Source organism: Aspergillus tanneri (genome assembly GCF_003426965.1).
Source record: "Aspergillus tanneri strain NIH1004 chromosome Unknown AapTan_7_pilon_pilon_pilon, whole genome shotgun sequence".
In the NCBI taxonomy this organism is placed as follows: Eukaryota; Fungi; Ascomycota; class Eurotiomycetes; order Eurotiales; family Aspergillaceae; genus Aspergillus; species Aspergillus tanneri.
In genome coordinates this window covers 2,555,723-2,570,992 of record NW_022984634.1, presented here as the reverse complement: position 1 = coordinate 2,570,992, position 15,270 = coordinate 2,555,723, and the positions used below count along the sequence as shown (strand labels likewise).

At 48.0% G+C, this 15,270-nt stretch overlaps 5 protein-coding genes across 5 annotated transcripts; 3 read left to right on the top strand and 2 right to left on the bottom strand.

Annotated features, from left to right (window-relative positions):
• Window positions 1-3,699: 3,699 nt before the first annotated feature.
• Window positions 3,700-4,921, top strand: ATNIH1004_007447 (uncharacterized protein; the record flags this gene model as incomplete). The annotated part of the gene is made up of 3 exons (XM_033572071.1): window positions 3,700-4,112; window positions 4,161-4,459; window positions 4,689-4,921. 3 exons carry the CDS (start codon window positions 3,700-3,702, stop codon window positions 4,919-4,921), a joined length of 945 nt encoding a protein of 314 aa, XP_033425386.1.
• A 1,700-nt stretch (window positions 4,922-6,621) lies between these two features.
• Window positions 6,622-8,584, bottom strand: ATNIH1004_007446 (uncharacterized protein; the record flags this gene model as incomplete). Its single annotated transcript, XM_033572070.1, has 5 exons — window positions 6,622-7,335; window positions 7,390-7,725; window positions 7,772-8,362; window positions 8,439-8,468; window positions 8,525-8,584. The coding sequence occupies 5 exons, from the start codon at window positions 8,582-8,584 to the stop codon at window positions 6,622-6,624; spliced, it is 1,731 nt and encodes a 576-aa protein (XP_033425385.1).
• An 835-nt stretch (window positions 8,585-9,419) lies between these two features.
• ATNIH1004_007445 (uncharacterized protein) lies at window positions 9,420-9,973 on the bottom strand (the record flags this gene model as incomplete). The annotated part of the gene is made up of 3 exons (XM_033572069.1): window positions 9,420-9,565; window positions 9,637-9,822; window positions 9,889-9,973. 3 exons carry the CDS (start codon window positions 9,971-9,973, stop codon window positions 9,420-9,422), a joined length of 417 nt encoding a protein of 138 aa, XP_033425384.1.
• A 528-nt stretch (window positions 9,974-10,501) lies between these two features.
• ATNIH1004_007444 (uncharacterized protein) lies at window positions 10,502-11,353 on the top strand (the record flags this gene model as incomplete). The annotated part of the gene is made up of 3 exons (XM_033572068.1): window positions 10,502-10,732; window positions 10,844-11,227; window positions 11,288-11,353. The coding sequence occupies 3 exons, from the start codon at window positions 10,502-10,504 to the stop codon at window positions 11,351-11,353; spliced, it is 681 nt and encodes a 226-aa protein (XP_033425383.1).
• Window positions 11,354-12,342: 989 nt separating this feature from the next.
• ATNIH1004_007443 (MDR family MFS transporter) lies at window positions 12,343-14,026 on the top strand (the record flags this gene model as incomplete). Its single annotated transcript, XM_033572067.1, has 2 exons — window positions 12,343-12,524; window positions 12,580-14,026. 2 exons carry the CDS (start codon window positions 12,343-12,345, stop codon window positions 14,024-14,026), a joined length of 1,629 nt encoding a protein of 542 aa, XP_033425382.1.
• Window positions 14,027-15,270: the final 1,244 nt, after the last annotated feature.

The window sequence follows — 15,270 nt, the reverse complement described above, 5'->3', positions numbered from 1 at the left end:
TGTTGCACTGTACCTAATACGGCCCGACAGTGGACGGGGTGCCTTAAACAGAACAATCCAGAGAATTCGACAACCCAGAGAATTCGACAAACCACAGAATTCGACAAACCACAGAATTCGACAAACCACAGGCATGTTAGATGAAGAGGGAACGAATTATTGGGCAGGCTAGATGTCTCGTCGGTTATATACTCTATAACTGGGCTAGACACTAATTTAAGCAGTATATCAAGTAATTCTTAGAACAAATCTTCCTGGGGCATGAAAGAATCTCCGTTTTTGGCCTAGGGAAGCTAAGGCATTGGAGAAATTGGCGCAGGAAAGCCGAAATGTGGATGGAACAACTGTCAGGAAATCATTTCCTTGTCATATTATATAGTCCATAACTATTGTCCGGTACGACCGCGCAAAATATGGATGTTAATGGTCTTGCTTCCGACAAGCTTCCAAAGTCCGTATTCTCGTTTGTTTTCGCTATCAGTGTACAGGCCCAGCATGCTACATCCAAGTCATTCTTATTGACGATGCATCTTAGCGCTTCCCCGCTCGGGGCTTCCATGCCTCCCCTCTTAGCGTGCGGCTTCTATTACACGGGATTGATGCATAAACTATTGGATGACGTCTCATATTTCGTGGGGCTCAAGAGGATGATTATCTCGTTCTTCGAGTCCCTTGGTGATCTTAAATAAGACAAGCTGCGGAGCAAAGGACAGGATAGTGTTCAAGATGATCATGACTGCTTACATCGCAAGGGTTCGGCCGTGCGAACGCAACAGGGTAACCCAGAGTTTCTTACCTGTCGCCGACTGACTCATCTGGGGTCTCCGGAAGGACAAGTCGAGTGTCGCTGGACGAGTGTCGTGATCGAGGCCAGAGATATTCTTAATTCCGGGGATGGCCTTTGCCCGCTTCTCCTTTATTGTTGGCCCAATCCACACAAATGAGATCCGGTTGAGGAATGAGGATGTGTATCGGCGATCGATCTGGGTCCCGTTGTGAAAGACATTTGGTCGTCGCGAAATAAAGATACCAGAGCCGCAAGTGATTAATGCCAAAATAAGTTGGAAAATGAGGATATAGTCATGTATCATGGGCCTTCCGGAGCCATAGCTGCGCCTATATACGGACTGGACGTGTACCTCTCACCCAGGCACCAAGCCGAAGCCATAGTTGTCGAGGAACTTGCTCCAAGGACACCATAGTTACGATGACAAGCGACAGCGAAGCCATCGTTCCCAAAATGCATCCAATGGCAAATATCACCCTGTGACGCGTGTTTGAGAATCCGGCGGTTGATTCTTCTGTGGCTTCGTCTTGATCATTGTACAGTGGAGAGATCAACTGGTACAACATCTTTAGCCAGGACCCCGAAATCACGACCCCCACTGACGAACATGCAGCTATTGAGCAGGTGAACAACCTGTAGCATCCAAGATAAAGCTAGCCGCATCGAGATGCAGCTTATTTGTGGAATTCTATGGTGGTGGCAGTTTTTGCATACTCTGTCCGCTCTGGTCGTCCGGTCTTCACCTAAATCCTTCCTCGCCCCTGGGCAGCGGAATGTATTGGTACAGGGCGGCGTAAAGGCATAATTCTAGTATATGTTGGAAATCAGTATGCCTAAGGCACCTTCGTATATCCTAGTCCCGCAGCGATCTGATATATCACATTCAAGGGCTAAGGGACACAGACATAGGGATGCCCCTATGTCGCTACCCTATTAGGTACCAGCATATCATTGTCTGTTTCGTACTTTTTCTCTCTTTCCGTGGGTCAAGGCCGCACGTGAACCTGCCTATGGCCTATGTACTCTCATAGTTCCGAACAGTGCTTTGCCTCTCAACCTCTCTCCATAGGTTCTGTATTACAAGGCCGGTCCTGCGCCTATTATGTATCGCGCTGGAAAAGTTGCTTCGACAGTCCGCTTGCCCTTCCGGTTGTGGGGAATCTCACCACTGATATGTTACATACTCGTGTTGGCGCGTTCTGCATGAAGGCCAACACCGCCTTAGCAGAAAGGCTTAAAAGGGATATCACATAGAAATATAGTTCGTGGATGCCCTCTAGAGAGCTCTAGGGAAAGGGTGCCTATTCCCACCCCTGCCACTGCTGGCCTGTGTGACTCCTGTAGCGCCATCCTAGTTGATATGGACATATAATATGGACTCGAGCGCCTAGCGCCTCGGCACCCTGCAGGGTATTTCCCCGAGGACCGCCCCTATTCATAGAGAGTGCGTGTATTCATCAGATAGAAATTAAGGCAAAATATAGAATCAAGTACGGTCCTTAGTAGGCTATGATAATGTCCTTCTGTCCCCTTTCCCCTGAATTATAGTGATCGTGTCAAGATCACATCACTAGTGTAGTTAGTCAAAAGTTTGAGCAATCGCGCTAAGAACCGGTCGTATCAACAACGCGACAAAAAAACCTCATTTTTTCAAACACCAACCATAACACTAGAAGGGCTTCTTTGAGCCCTTTAGGCGCTAATCTTGAGCGTAATCGACAGAGCGAGCTTATATACAGGGACTTTATAGTGGCAAAAAGCCCACTGAAATTGCAAGGCTTTTGAATCGACCCCTCCAAACCATTTCTCCGATCAGGAAAGGGATCATATTTATACCACGCTCAACCGAGCATCTTTAAGACAGAATTTTGAAACTCAACCACTCTCTGGACGTCTAAAAGTCTGCAGGTAAAGGCAAACGCTTGAAAAAATAAAAAAAAAATCCTTTACATGGAAATACTATGATCCGCCCGGCTTGATGGAGCTCTCACTTAAGGATTCTATTCTATCCCTATATTCTTTAATCGAGCATCTTAGATAGGAATGTCAGAGGCTCGGTTGGTTGAGATACCTGGTGTTGCCACAGATGACATTACTTCCCAATTAGGCTAATGGTCGGCGTGTAACTGATCGATATCTCCCTCCTGAATTCCACAACAACGTGGGATCAAGCCATCCTGACAGATAACCAATACACCGTTACATGTCAGGGGCTGAACCTGTAGAACCTATAAGATAGGCTATGTACGAAAAGGAATCGTTGAAGGGGAGAAAGAAAGAGGAAAATGAGCGGTAAACAAATAGGTAAGGTGAAAGCCACGTGAGGTGGGTCTTCGAGGCCAACGGGGCCAAAAGGGCCTGTAGGGCAATAGGGACAATAGGGACAATAGGGACAACAGGCACAGCAGGCACAACAGGGATAACAGGGTAATTGGCCCGAGAGGTCAAACGGGCTCCAGCCGTTTACGTTACATTTCTCCTAGCACTCGAGACAAAGGCCCAATAAGACGATTCTAGTTTCGGCCAGTGTTCGTTACTCTCTTTTGACAATTCCTTTGTAGGTTGGCTTCATGGGCGTTGTTCATTAACGATTGGCTAAAAGCCAAGGCAGTGTCGATTTGCCGCCCAGCTTCACCCGCTCAAGAGCTAGGCAATGTTCATTGGCTGTTAGTTATTTGACCACGGCCAATTTTGACGACCCCGCGCTCTAGGCGCCCAAGGAGTGCCACCATTTTCTGATACCTTCCACATATAAGAGCAAGGGACAAGTCGAGGCTGAGTTACGCATCCCATCTTCTTCATGTCTCGGTAGTTATATATTCATGCTACCCCCAAATACTTTGAGCTTTGATGAGTGACACTTCATAGCAATTACGTCTTTTATAGGAAGAACCGATCTCAAATATATTGTTATGGCTGAAGCCCTTTCTCTTGCTTCTAGCTTGGTTGCGCTAGCTGGATTTGCTTTCCAGACCAGCAAGTCACTGTACCAAGTGATTGAGAGTTTCAAGACTACAAAGAGAACTGTTCGCGAACTTCGGTATGAACTTGATTCTTTGACTCAAGCGCTCGCAACACTTCAGCAGGCTGCTGCGAATAATGAGGACCAGCTGGTTGCCTTGAAACTGCCTTTACTGCGGTGTGGAAAAATCTGCAAGGAATTTGAAGAAGTAATCAACAGTTGTATCTCTCATTCACATGGTCAACGCGCAAGCTTCCGGGACTGGGCAAAGTTACAGTATATGGGAGGAGATATCGAAAATATTCGGATTACTCTAGCTGGCTACAAGGCGACAATCAATATTGCTCTCGGAGGCGCCACCTTGTAAGTCTCTTGTGTCAGACTCGATGTTTGTGTACTTATGTAAGTTAGCCGTCAAGCTAACGTTACCGCCAACGTTCTTGACGAATACAGACAGATGATTGCTGAGGCGACATCAGACCTTCAAGACCATCTGCAAGGGATCAATGAACGAGTAGAGTCACTCGAACAAAAGGGACCTGTCCAGGACTCAGATGCCGACTTAAGCGTGATTATGGAAGAAAAGGAGAGCACGGAGCAGTGCCTCGCAATTTGCTCCCAGGTCTCCAGATTCATAGAGGCAGCCCAAAAACGCCTGCCGCGGGGCTCTCACACTGATCGGACTTTATCCTTAGAGTCTGCATGGAACAGTGGTTCTGAATCAAAAAAAGTAGATACAGAAACTAGTACCCTTTTATCAGATTTCAGGACCAAAATTTCTTTGAATTCAGCTACTATTGAATCCCGGTTGAGAACTGAATCAACGTATAAAAGTCCTGTCAGAATCTAGTCCACCGCTTTCGAGGGAAGAAAAGGCCAGACTAGATATTATTAAGGAGGAAAGGGACAGTATCACCCAGTGCCTAAGTATCTGTGCAGAAGCATCCGATTTGACGGGAAAGGCCCGGACGAATGTGTTTGAAGATGTGACCTCATCCGACGATTCCCACCAGTTGGTCGTGTCGACAATCGGCGACCTAATATCAGCAAGACATATCATCACAGGAGCCAGGTCTATGCAGTGGCTAGGGCAAATGTCTGATGACACACTCCAGCAACTCTCCCGGAGCCAGAAGAACATTTCCAGAGAGCAAGAGGACCTGGGGGTGTAGACAGTAAGAAGTGAGTTCCACGAACGGTATGGCGCGGGATATCAGCTCCGTCGCGAGCAGCTTGAGAAGGAGCAGCCTTCGAATACTAACCGTTAAGGGTTCTTGTGCCAGCCTTGCCTTGTATTTTTGAGAAACTCAGGCCTGTCCCCACCTAGCTAACTACCGTTGACTTTCGTACTATTTTCAACAGCTCTACTTTGCTTTAACTGATTTTTTTTACCCGAGCCTCCACTGCATACATATTTTGGCTGGCATGTGCTAAACCCAAACAATAAGATCAACTGTGACTAGCTAGTGACAGAAGGAATGAAGAATGTAAATATTTAGTCTCTGGTTTTGTAAGCGAAGTTGAGGGAGTGTTGGCAAACTATCAGAGAAACTCTGGAATTTCGGGACTCGTTGTCTTGCGTGGATATAGATCTAATACTATGTATGCATCATTAGGCATATCACATAGGCAGTCACGCCCTCCGCTGTTTAAAATCTCTGTTGTCCCCAAATTACAACCCCTGACCTGCAGTTTCCTAATTCCATGACTCACAGTGTGCCGAAGCCATTTCCAATATATTTTTAACATGGACTGTAATTTGTTATTTATATGTTATCAAACGAGAAACTCTTATGAATAGAATGGTAGTTTAAATACAGGCGAGAGCTCGGCATAGATATCTGCAGATCATACACATAAGATGCTCTTACGTGATGCTCTCGTAATACAAATCGCCATCTCTTCCTTAGATGTAAAATACGTCTTATTTTGTCATCTATGTCTTTTACTTCATAAATACGTAAATAATTATTTCTCGATCCCACATAATCGGAATAAACCGAATAAAGAAGGTTTTTTTTTTTTTTTTTTTTTTTGGGGGGGTATTTGTCGGGCTTTTCGTAGCCATAGTGTGCATGTAGCCCCTAGTAAGCACTATCTACAGGCCCCAATCATCTGACTCGAGTTCTCTTATGCATAGCTATTTATCTGCTTCTCCGTTTCGCTAATTAGTTACATGGTTCTGTCACTTCAAGGCCTTTACACTACAGAGAATTTCTATATCTAACCATCCATGTATCTAAAGTATCTATATACATTGAATATAACTGACATCCCGGATGACTAAGACGTATAGTGCCTGACGAATATGGCCACAACATGTAGACACTCCGAAGACATGATCCCACATCATACGATCTGAACACCTTGGTAGATACTAGGTTAAATAGCGGTCTCTATTGAAGGTAGCAGACCACACAGGGAGCGACTTCAAGCAGATAGCTTAGGCAATACATTCCTTCAGAAGACTCAATAGAACTCCCTCAGTCCTCCCCGGGGCCGCCATCAGGGCGGCCCCTGGGGCCCCCCTTCCCATATTCGACGGTCCCTACGGCTCATAGTGTCCTACTACCTCGTCCAGTCCCCTACCTCACCGGCCGTGTGATGAGCGATATTGCATAACTATACTGTTTAGACTACAGATTAGTTCTAATCTCTACGTTGCCTGACAGCAATATCACCGTTGACCACCACAGCACTCTAACGTAGACGCTACCGTCTAGTCCAGAATGAATCATAAAAAGAAGCGTGCCATTAAATAAGGACCAAGAAAATATGAACAATTCTAGAACTTGACCAAACGAAACGACCACATCAAATACTTGTCCAAATAGTCGTTACTAATTCTATACTCCAAAGCCAACCGACATGGTTAAAGCATAAAGCAATAGTCAGTCCGCAGTAAAGACTGATAAGCCCCTCCTCCCTGCATCTCTCTCACCAATTCCTGATCAATAATATCTTTATAAATGAGAGGCAACTGCACCTGTCCCTCCGCCATTCGCTCAAGCAATTTCAAAACAAGAGTCAGATCTAGCCGATACGACTGCTGCTGAGACAAGCGCGCCTGCATAACAATAAACCGACAACACAGAAAATATGCCGACGCCAGCATCGGGTTTAAGGCTGGGTTTACCACGAGACCGGAGATGGTCCGCAGCGCGCTAACGACTTTGTCAACGGACTTGTATGAGCAGGCGAAATTGTCTCGCTCGCTGGCTGTAACGACGGTCCCAGAGCGGCGCTCCGCCTCGGTGATGTAGAAGAGCACGGTAGAGCATTGGTGGAGGATGATCAGTAACCAGACGCTGTGGAGCACGTTTTCGGCCGGGACTTCCGCAACGTTATGGACGCACGGTGGTAGGATGACCCAGAAACAGGCAAGGGCGGATTGGAGCTCGTGAAACTCAGCGAGGCGGTGCTGGCTTCCGGCACCAGTTGGCATGGGGTTGATGCTCTTATGTTCAGCGATGCGGCCTAGAATGACAAGCGTTTTGCACACTAATCGAGTCAAGGTGACCCCAAGTGGGACATTGGATTTTTCCGCTGTTATTGCTTCCAGGTCCCGATTGAAGGCTTCTGATGCCTTTGTGATTCAGTCAGTAGAGTACTGGATGGTCGTATGGAGGAACAGGCTCACTGGGCGTATGCCGTGCTGGAGAGATCGGTCGTCCAATGGATAGTTGACACACCACAAACTATCATCAATTACAAAGTGGCGACCTATTAAGTAGTTGATGTGCCTATCAAGGACAAATAGAGCCCACAGTGTGCACCGGCATTCTTCCTCTTCAACTGGGGAGAATTGCATGGCAAGGGGAATATTGGGAGTCGGGTCATCCAGTCTGTTCAATCCATGCAAGCAGGCTAGTGTATAGGCTTGTGCCAATAGAACAACGGCTTTTGTAATCTCCCCAGAACTGTAGAGGGAAAAGACACACCAGACAGCTGCCTGCAAGTCCTGCAAAACGTTCTCCTACCGCTCGGTCAGCCGGGAAATAAAGTGTATGCAGGGTAGGTACCTGTAGGAGGGGGCCAAGTGAGAGCGATTCAACAGCATTTTGCAGAAAGACGTACGCCTGAGTAGAGACGTTCGCGTCACGACTGACCCTCGCGGCTGTGGCTACGATGGCCCACTCCAGCGGCGTGGATAGTCCTGGGCTCTGTTTGCCCCGAAGGCGATTCAAAAACTTTTCCTTGTGAATACAAGCAAAGAACGGATGGTGACGCTCGAAGAATTCATTTGTCAGCTGGATGATTTGGGCTTGCGGTGGCACCTGGCTCGACTGCAAGCCGGAAAGTCTGCGTGATGATGACCGGGATGGCTCAACCAGTGTAACAGTGTCTGACAGGCGTGCGCCGTACGACACCACATTTAAATCCAAGGGGGGTGGAGATAACTCATGTGGAAAGTTCAAGGCTGTAAGAGGCACGGGGGGGGATGCGGCCGGCAAAGCCTTAGGATCCCAAAAGGCTGGGTTTTGTACCAGGGCCTCGAGCTCCCTCTCTAGACTATGGGGGGTGGGAAACCCATAGTCGAATGTTGTCTGAGCGCCGGGATAGACACATTCAGTGTCCCAACCACTGCATGCGGAACACGCGGGACGATTGCCCTGTATCAAAGAGTTAGCCACAATCAGCCACAAGCAACGCCAGTGACCAAAAAGATTGAAGATCAAAACCGCTTACATCGCAACGCTTCTTTCGTCGACGACATGCCTGCATCACCACTACTTAGCACGGGTTCCAAGAAGAGCAGATTCGCTAAAACGCACCAAACAAGCCTGTTTCCGTTTCCCATGCTGCGGTTGCTGGTCGATAGTGCCTGATGTCATCACAGTTATTGTTTCAGCAGAGGATATAATGGTATACAGTCAAGAATTTTTTTTTAAAAAAAAAAAAAAACGGACGCATTCGGGTAAGAGGCTTTGTGATAAGCGCAGATATACAGACGACTATATAGAGCAACCAAGTATGAAGGATGAGAGCGACCTATCCATCAGTATAATAAACAAAATGCATGATATTAGGTGGGGAAGAGAAAACAATTGCGGAGGCTTTTTCCGAATATGTTGTTTTAAAGGTTGAGCCTCGGCCCCACCCACTTGACAGAAGTGGAGATAAATGGATCCAATCAATCGTATAGCGTTAATGCGGAAGAGATCGAGAGAAATGGTTCTGTTGGGGTCTGTAATTTACACTAAGATGATCCACCGTGTCAGACTGTTGAGAGCCGATTGTACCTCACTATTACTACTGGTGCACTCTTAAAAACTTCCTAGTCATGTGCCCTCCTGCATTTAAAGGCGGTATCAGCGTCTTCCGTTCGAATGTTGACAGGGAAGCGAGGAACACCAGCAGACTCTTGTCAGACGCGATAGCATGCGAGCTCCTAAAGAGGATGCTAACCATCAGTGCATAGATTGCATGAACATCGAAGCGCTGTTGTTCTTTCCGTCGTTTGTGGAGCATGTCAGTAACGGGTCATTCTTGGGCTTCTACCCCAGATTCATTGTCCTGTTTCGACCACAGACATTTTCGTTGTCTTTTCGAGACAGATAGCGCTGAGAACTGTTGTAAGTGAGGGACGTGCCGACGAGACAGTTTAAAAGTTAAGGGTATGTTGCGAATATATCACCCAGTCCGCTCCACCGATACAACTCTGCTGGTCTAGCTAGATAACCTCCGATCATGCGTCCGTCCCCCAACATAGCCCACGGCCTGGGTGAACTCGAAGATGGCGAAGACTCTTCCTTGGTTGAGGTTGGCTTGATATACAGTCTCTCCCGCGACAGTTCGCGTGCTTGCCGCGTTCCCTAACATCCAGACCGTCAGAAGATGGATTCATGCTCTATCAGCAACAGAGAGGAGAGTAAATGAACATTACCATTGCAAAATCCGCACAATGCGCGGGTGATAAGCGCCCATGGAAAGGGCTTATATAATCCAAATGGGCACAGAAATGCGGCACTCCCTAGTAAGCCAGTAAGAAGCAAAGGACGGCGGCCGTATCGATCAGATGCGATTCCATATGGGATTGTGGTAATCATCTGAGGAATAAAGAATGCGGATGCTAGAGAACCTCAGCTAATGCAAGCAGGCAGGCGTCCTGTATATAGGTATATAGGTGTTTACGTACTGATTAAACCATCTCGGAGGCCGACGTGTCGAACATCATTCGGGTCAAAGTCATTCACCATGAAGTAAGCGAATGGGAATATCATCGTCACCGAGATAGGCTCCATCCAGGCATGCAATAATCATGAGCGCACGCTTTACCGGAGGATGAGTTGCTAGTTTGCCATCTCATCCAAACGTTTTGGATGCATGGCGAATGAATTTGAGCATGGCTATTCTAGCTGAAAGGACGCAAAGGAAACAACGCTTCCAGAATCGCACATACTTTTCCTCCATTCACGGTGCACTTAATAAAAATATTGCACCAGCCATGTCTACGTAGAGTATTGTCATACCACGCTTCCACAAACTGTCCCTCTACCAAAGCATTAGGAGTTTTCAGTCGTTCACATGACAGTCAAGCACTACTCGGTTCCAGAAGCTGTGCCAAAGCCGACATTCTTGTGCAGATCACCAACGCAGTGCATTATTTAAAGCAGGTATGACGTGGGGATGGTGGAGCCAATCGAGATCATGGCACTGGCAACCATGTCTCCGCTCGTGCAACAATTTCTCCGACAGTTTCAGCAGAGAATCTTCTAGTGCACCGGCTGTGCGTCTTTCGCTGTCTCCCGATGCGACCCCGTGCCACACTGGGATTACGGACGCAAGATCGCACCGCAGAAGTCAAAGCTCCCTTCCCGCTGTCCTCGGTCGGCTTAATCGTATCCTGCTATCATATCGGGTCGCTCAATCGAACTGTCCACGGCATCGCAGATCCCCTTTTCTTACTAGATGAGGTTGGTTCGGGCTTCCGGAATGGCACGCATCTACGCGAATTTAATCCAGTCTACAGTGAAGGCTGCGTGTGTCCTCCTTGGCGATTGGTCTCTAGGAGGGTCTATCGTGCTTGAGGCTGCACAAATCTTGCAGTCGGAGAATTTGTTTCACGTGGAGGGCGTAGTGATGATCGACAGTCCCTACCCTTATGCTGTATGGCCGATGCCCTGACACCAGTCCTGGTCCCGCCGCAACCCTTCTTCTCCCCTCACTGTGCCTCCAAGACAAGAATGCTTGTCTCGCAGTCAATGAAGCGGGCCCGCAAACTAGCTGAAAAATGGACGGTCCCTGACCGGAGTTCGTTCCCCGACAAACCTGAAGCACGTGGACCGCCCCCGGTCGTGCTCCTCCGCTACAAGGTATATGTGCCACATGAAAAGCTACAGAATGGAGTCCCCTCCCTGGTTTCTGCTGATCGGTGGAGACATCTGTGCATGCTGGGATGGGAGATATCCGGGGGATTGGTTCGCAAAGTGATGATTATTCCTCGCCACCACTTAAACGTGATGTGGGAGGACAACGTAATATCCATTTCTTCAATCTTTTACCGCCCGGTTTGCTTACTAGATTATTTCTAACAGCTGGACGCTTTGACAACGGAGCTGAAGATTGCATCCAAAATGATAGATTTGTCCATGGTCAAATAAGGGTCAAGTTTGGACTGCACTTTAAACGATTATGGTTGATCACGTTTGCTGCTTTTATGATTGCTTGCTTGCTTGCTTGCTTTCATCCTTCGTGCTTATCTATAAATTTTCGACTTCGTTGTCTTAGCTTCTATACAGATCCCATGCAAACTGTTATACGATTTTCATCACCCGACAGGTATTCACCAGTAGATCTGTAGCCGTAAACCCGCAACGACCTATTTCCTCTCCTACAACCATTCTGTCGATATAGAAGATTCTCCTCTAGCAGCCAATCAGTGTTGTAAATTCCGCGTTACTCACCTCGGTTTGCACGACCTAGCCTCCATGGGCAGGGCAGTTATAGCCCTCTCGTCGGCGGGCTTGCTGTCGCACACCGGTGCATGAAGTACCCCTCTTTGCACAGTAGACGACATCGCCTTCGGAGTGGGTGCAGCCATAGTCATACTTGTGGGAGTACTATGAGCACATTCTGGCAATAGTTGAGTGGTATTTGGAGTTTGTGAAGGGAGGGCGCTATGTTCAACTGAGGTAGAGAAGAGCATTATTCATTAGCCTCCGCTCGCATACTGCCCATTGGGCACAGCAAACGGGTCCCACTCAGTATACATCCAATCACCGCCCGCACAGCGGCGACGAAGACAGGGGTGTCGGGGAGATCTGTGGGGCCGCTCGCCGCCCTCCGCCCGCTGACCCATCTCGATCTAAACTCCGACAAAACGGCGGCTTGCCAGGGGCGCGGGTGATCATTGTGCGGCGGCAGCTGTCAGGGGCCGCCGCTATGGAGTTAACGGCGAAGTCATGGAAGACGAGAGCTTCTCAAGATTGCTCAGTCGAGGGCTATATAGTCTCACTTCTCGCCTGCCCATCGTCCAGTTGTTCATAGGCATAACGAAGCATCTCAACAAGACAAGACAACGATCGAGGCGAACGACATCAAAAGAAGACTTCCAAAGGCAATGTTCTGGAAGAAAGGACAAAACGTCACCATGACTCCGCAGGCAGAAACTGAGACGTGCAACAGCAGCTCAGAGCCTCCTAGCACTAGGTCGCTTCCTTCCGCCGATCTCGAGAAGGGCTCAAATCCCAGTGATGCTTCGCCTGTCGAGGACACAAGGCCTGGCGCGAAAGCTGGGCTGTCACTGTCTCAGTTCTGGATTATTATGCTTGGGTATGTCTGAATACCCCAAAGGAGTACCTTGATAAACATTGCTAATATACCAAAGATTGAATATTGGAATGCTTCTCGCGGCGCTTGACTTCAACATTGTCGCTACTGCTGTTCCGATCATATCTTCCGAATTCAATGCTTACAACAACTCTTCCTGGCTGGGAACGGGATTCCTGGTTACCTTTGCCCTGGTTTTGCCCCTGTACAGTAAACTTGGTGATATCTTCGGTCGTCAGAACATGTTCGTCGTTGGAACTGTGCTCTTCATTCTCGGTAGTGGCATCTGTGGCGGCTCCAAGAGCATGGACATGTTGATCTGGTCCCGTGTGGTTCAAGGTATCGGTGGCGGTGGTATCTACGGATTGGTCAATGTAATCATCACCGACCTGGTCCCACTCCGCGATGTCGGCAAATACATCTCATTCACCGGACTGGTCTGGGCCATAGCTGATGTCGCTGGCCCCCTTCTTGGAGGTGCCTTCTCTCAGTACGTCACATGGCGGTGGTGCTTCTACGTCAACCTATGCATCTCGCCTATCAGTCTTCTGATCACCATCTTCTTCCTCCGCCTCCCGACCCCCAAGTTCGACAAGGAACGTATCAAGAACTTCGACATCCTCGGTACCATCGCCCTCATCGGCGGTACCACCTGTCTGCTTATGGCTATCTCCTGGGGTGGAAACAACTTCGCATGGGCTGACTCCCGCGTCATCGGCTGCTTCGTGGGCGGATTCGTCCTGCTGGCCCTCTTTGTCATTTGGGAACACTTCGCCAAGGACCCACTCATGCCCCCCTCGTTCCTGCACAAACCTGCCATCATCTTCATCTTCATCGCAGAGTTCTTTTACGGTGCCAACCTTCTCGGAATGATGTACTACGTGCCTCAGTTCTTCCAACTAGTCTACGGTGACTCTGCTACAATCTCCGGTGTCGCTCTCCTGCCCATGATGCTGGGTCTTGCTATCGGAAACCCCATCGCCGGCTGGGTCACCAGCAAATGGGGCGTGACTCTGACAAACGCCTGGGTAGGTGCTGGCCTGACAACGCTGATCAGCGGCCTCATCACCCGTTGGCACGCAGGGACTAGCCGCGCTGAGGCAATCATCGAGCTCATTGTCGTCGGTGTTGGACAGGGAGCCGTTATGGAGGGTCTACTGGTCGGATCTCAGTTCCTGGTAGAGCCTATGTATATTGGTCTTATCACCGGAATGGTGATCTTCATGCAGACCGTCGGTGACATATTCGGCATTGCCATCTACGCTGCGCTGTACCAGACCAAGCTGCGCACCAACCTAGCCCAGCTCGCTGGAGCATTGACCCAGGAGCAGATCGGGGTCGTCCTTGCCGACGTGCAAAAGGTCAAGAACGAGTTCTCAGGTGAGCTGTACCACAAGATTATCGAGCTGTACGCCAATAGCTTGCAGAATGGCTGGTGGTGGCTGTTTGCCTGTGCGGCTGCGCTGTTGATCAGCTCTGCTTGTGCTAAGCAGCAGAAGTTGTAAATAGCTCTAGATAATCTTGAAAAGATTAGTACAGCGATGAAAAATTTCGAGGTGCTGATTAGGAGGCTAATTGACGGATGAACAAGTATACTCCGAAAATGTGGATGTTGCTTTGTGACTGGAAGATATCCATTTTTATATTTCCTCTGTCTTGCTGCTTTTTTCCCCTTTGATCTAGATTAATATCCATAGATGCCCAAATAATGAAGAGATGTTTCGGTACGGAAAAGACAGTGGCCATCCAACGAAGCCCAAACAAAGTAACTTAAGATCCACATGTATCAAGTCGATCGATTTCACGGGACCAGTCGCTGCCAATTTGCCTCAAACAGACCCGACACTCCATCTCTAATATCTGTTCACTTATAGAGTCATCTCTTAATCATGCCGGGCTGAATTGCTGAATCGACAAACGACTATCGGACACTATTAATCTACATAATGGAATATACAAGAGAGATTCCACTGAGGGATGGTGTGCTATGCGGTCATAGTGTGCTCCTAGGAAGCCGTGCGGCCGCGCAGAATTTATTGATAAAAAGCTACAATGCAGCAGTGCCATTCTCTTATATGGTGAGGAAGAGGTTCGAAAGCATCAACTTAAATAGTAAGTGCGACGATGCTCTTTCTTGGTGGCTGTCATCATCAATGGCGCTTTACAATAACCAATTCCACAGCTATGTTCTCGACGCAAATGCCTGTTGGCATCGTGCAAATAAAGTTTATCGAGTATCCGCAGCTACAAGATCACCCATACATCTCTAACGTGCAATTCAAAAACTCACGAAATTGCCGAGCAGCTGAGAGACAACGGTTTGATGCTCTATGCGGTGTGCACCTTATTTCTATTGAACGGCATCAATACAGCAAGCCATTGGGACAAAACTGAAGTAACTAATAACTGTCATATAATATGACCGTTGGTGGACCAGAATCATGTGACTAGATCGGGGTAAAACCCTCTCGGAGCATACAAGACTATAATCAAGAAGAGCCCAACCAGCTCAATTCATTCAAATAAGACCTTTTTACCAATTGTACTCTATTTCCTCTTCGGGACTAACCGTATATCTGACAATAACTAATATTAAAAGTCCCCATACCGCCTGTAGCTCCGCCTGGGCCATGATCAGCAAAATAGCGGTGTAGATATAACTTCCTTTTATTATCTCAACCAGCATTTATCTTGAGTATACACATTACAAAAATCAAAAACTATGCCACGTCCTTCTATCAATCTTGAG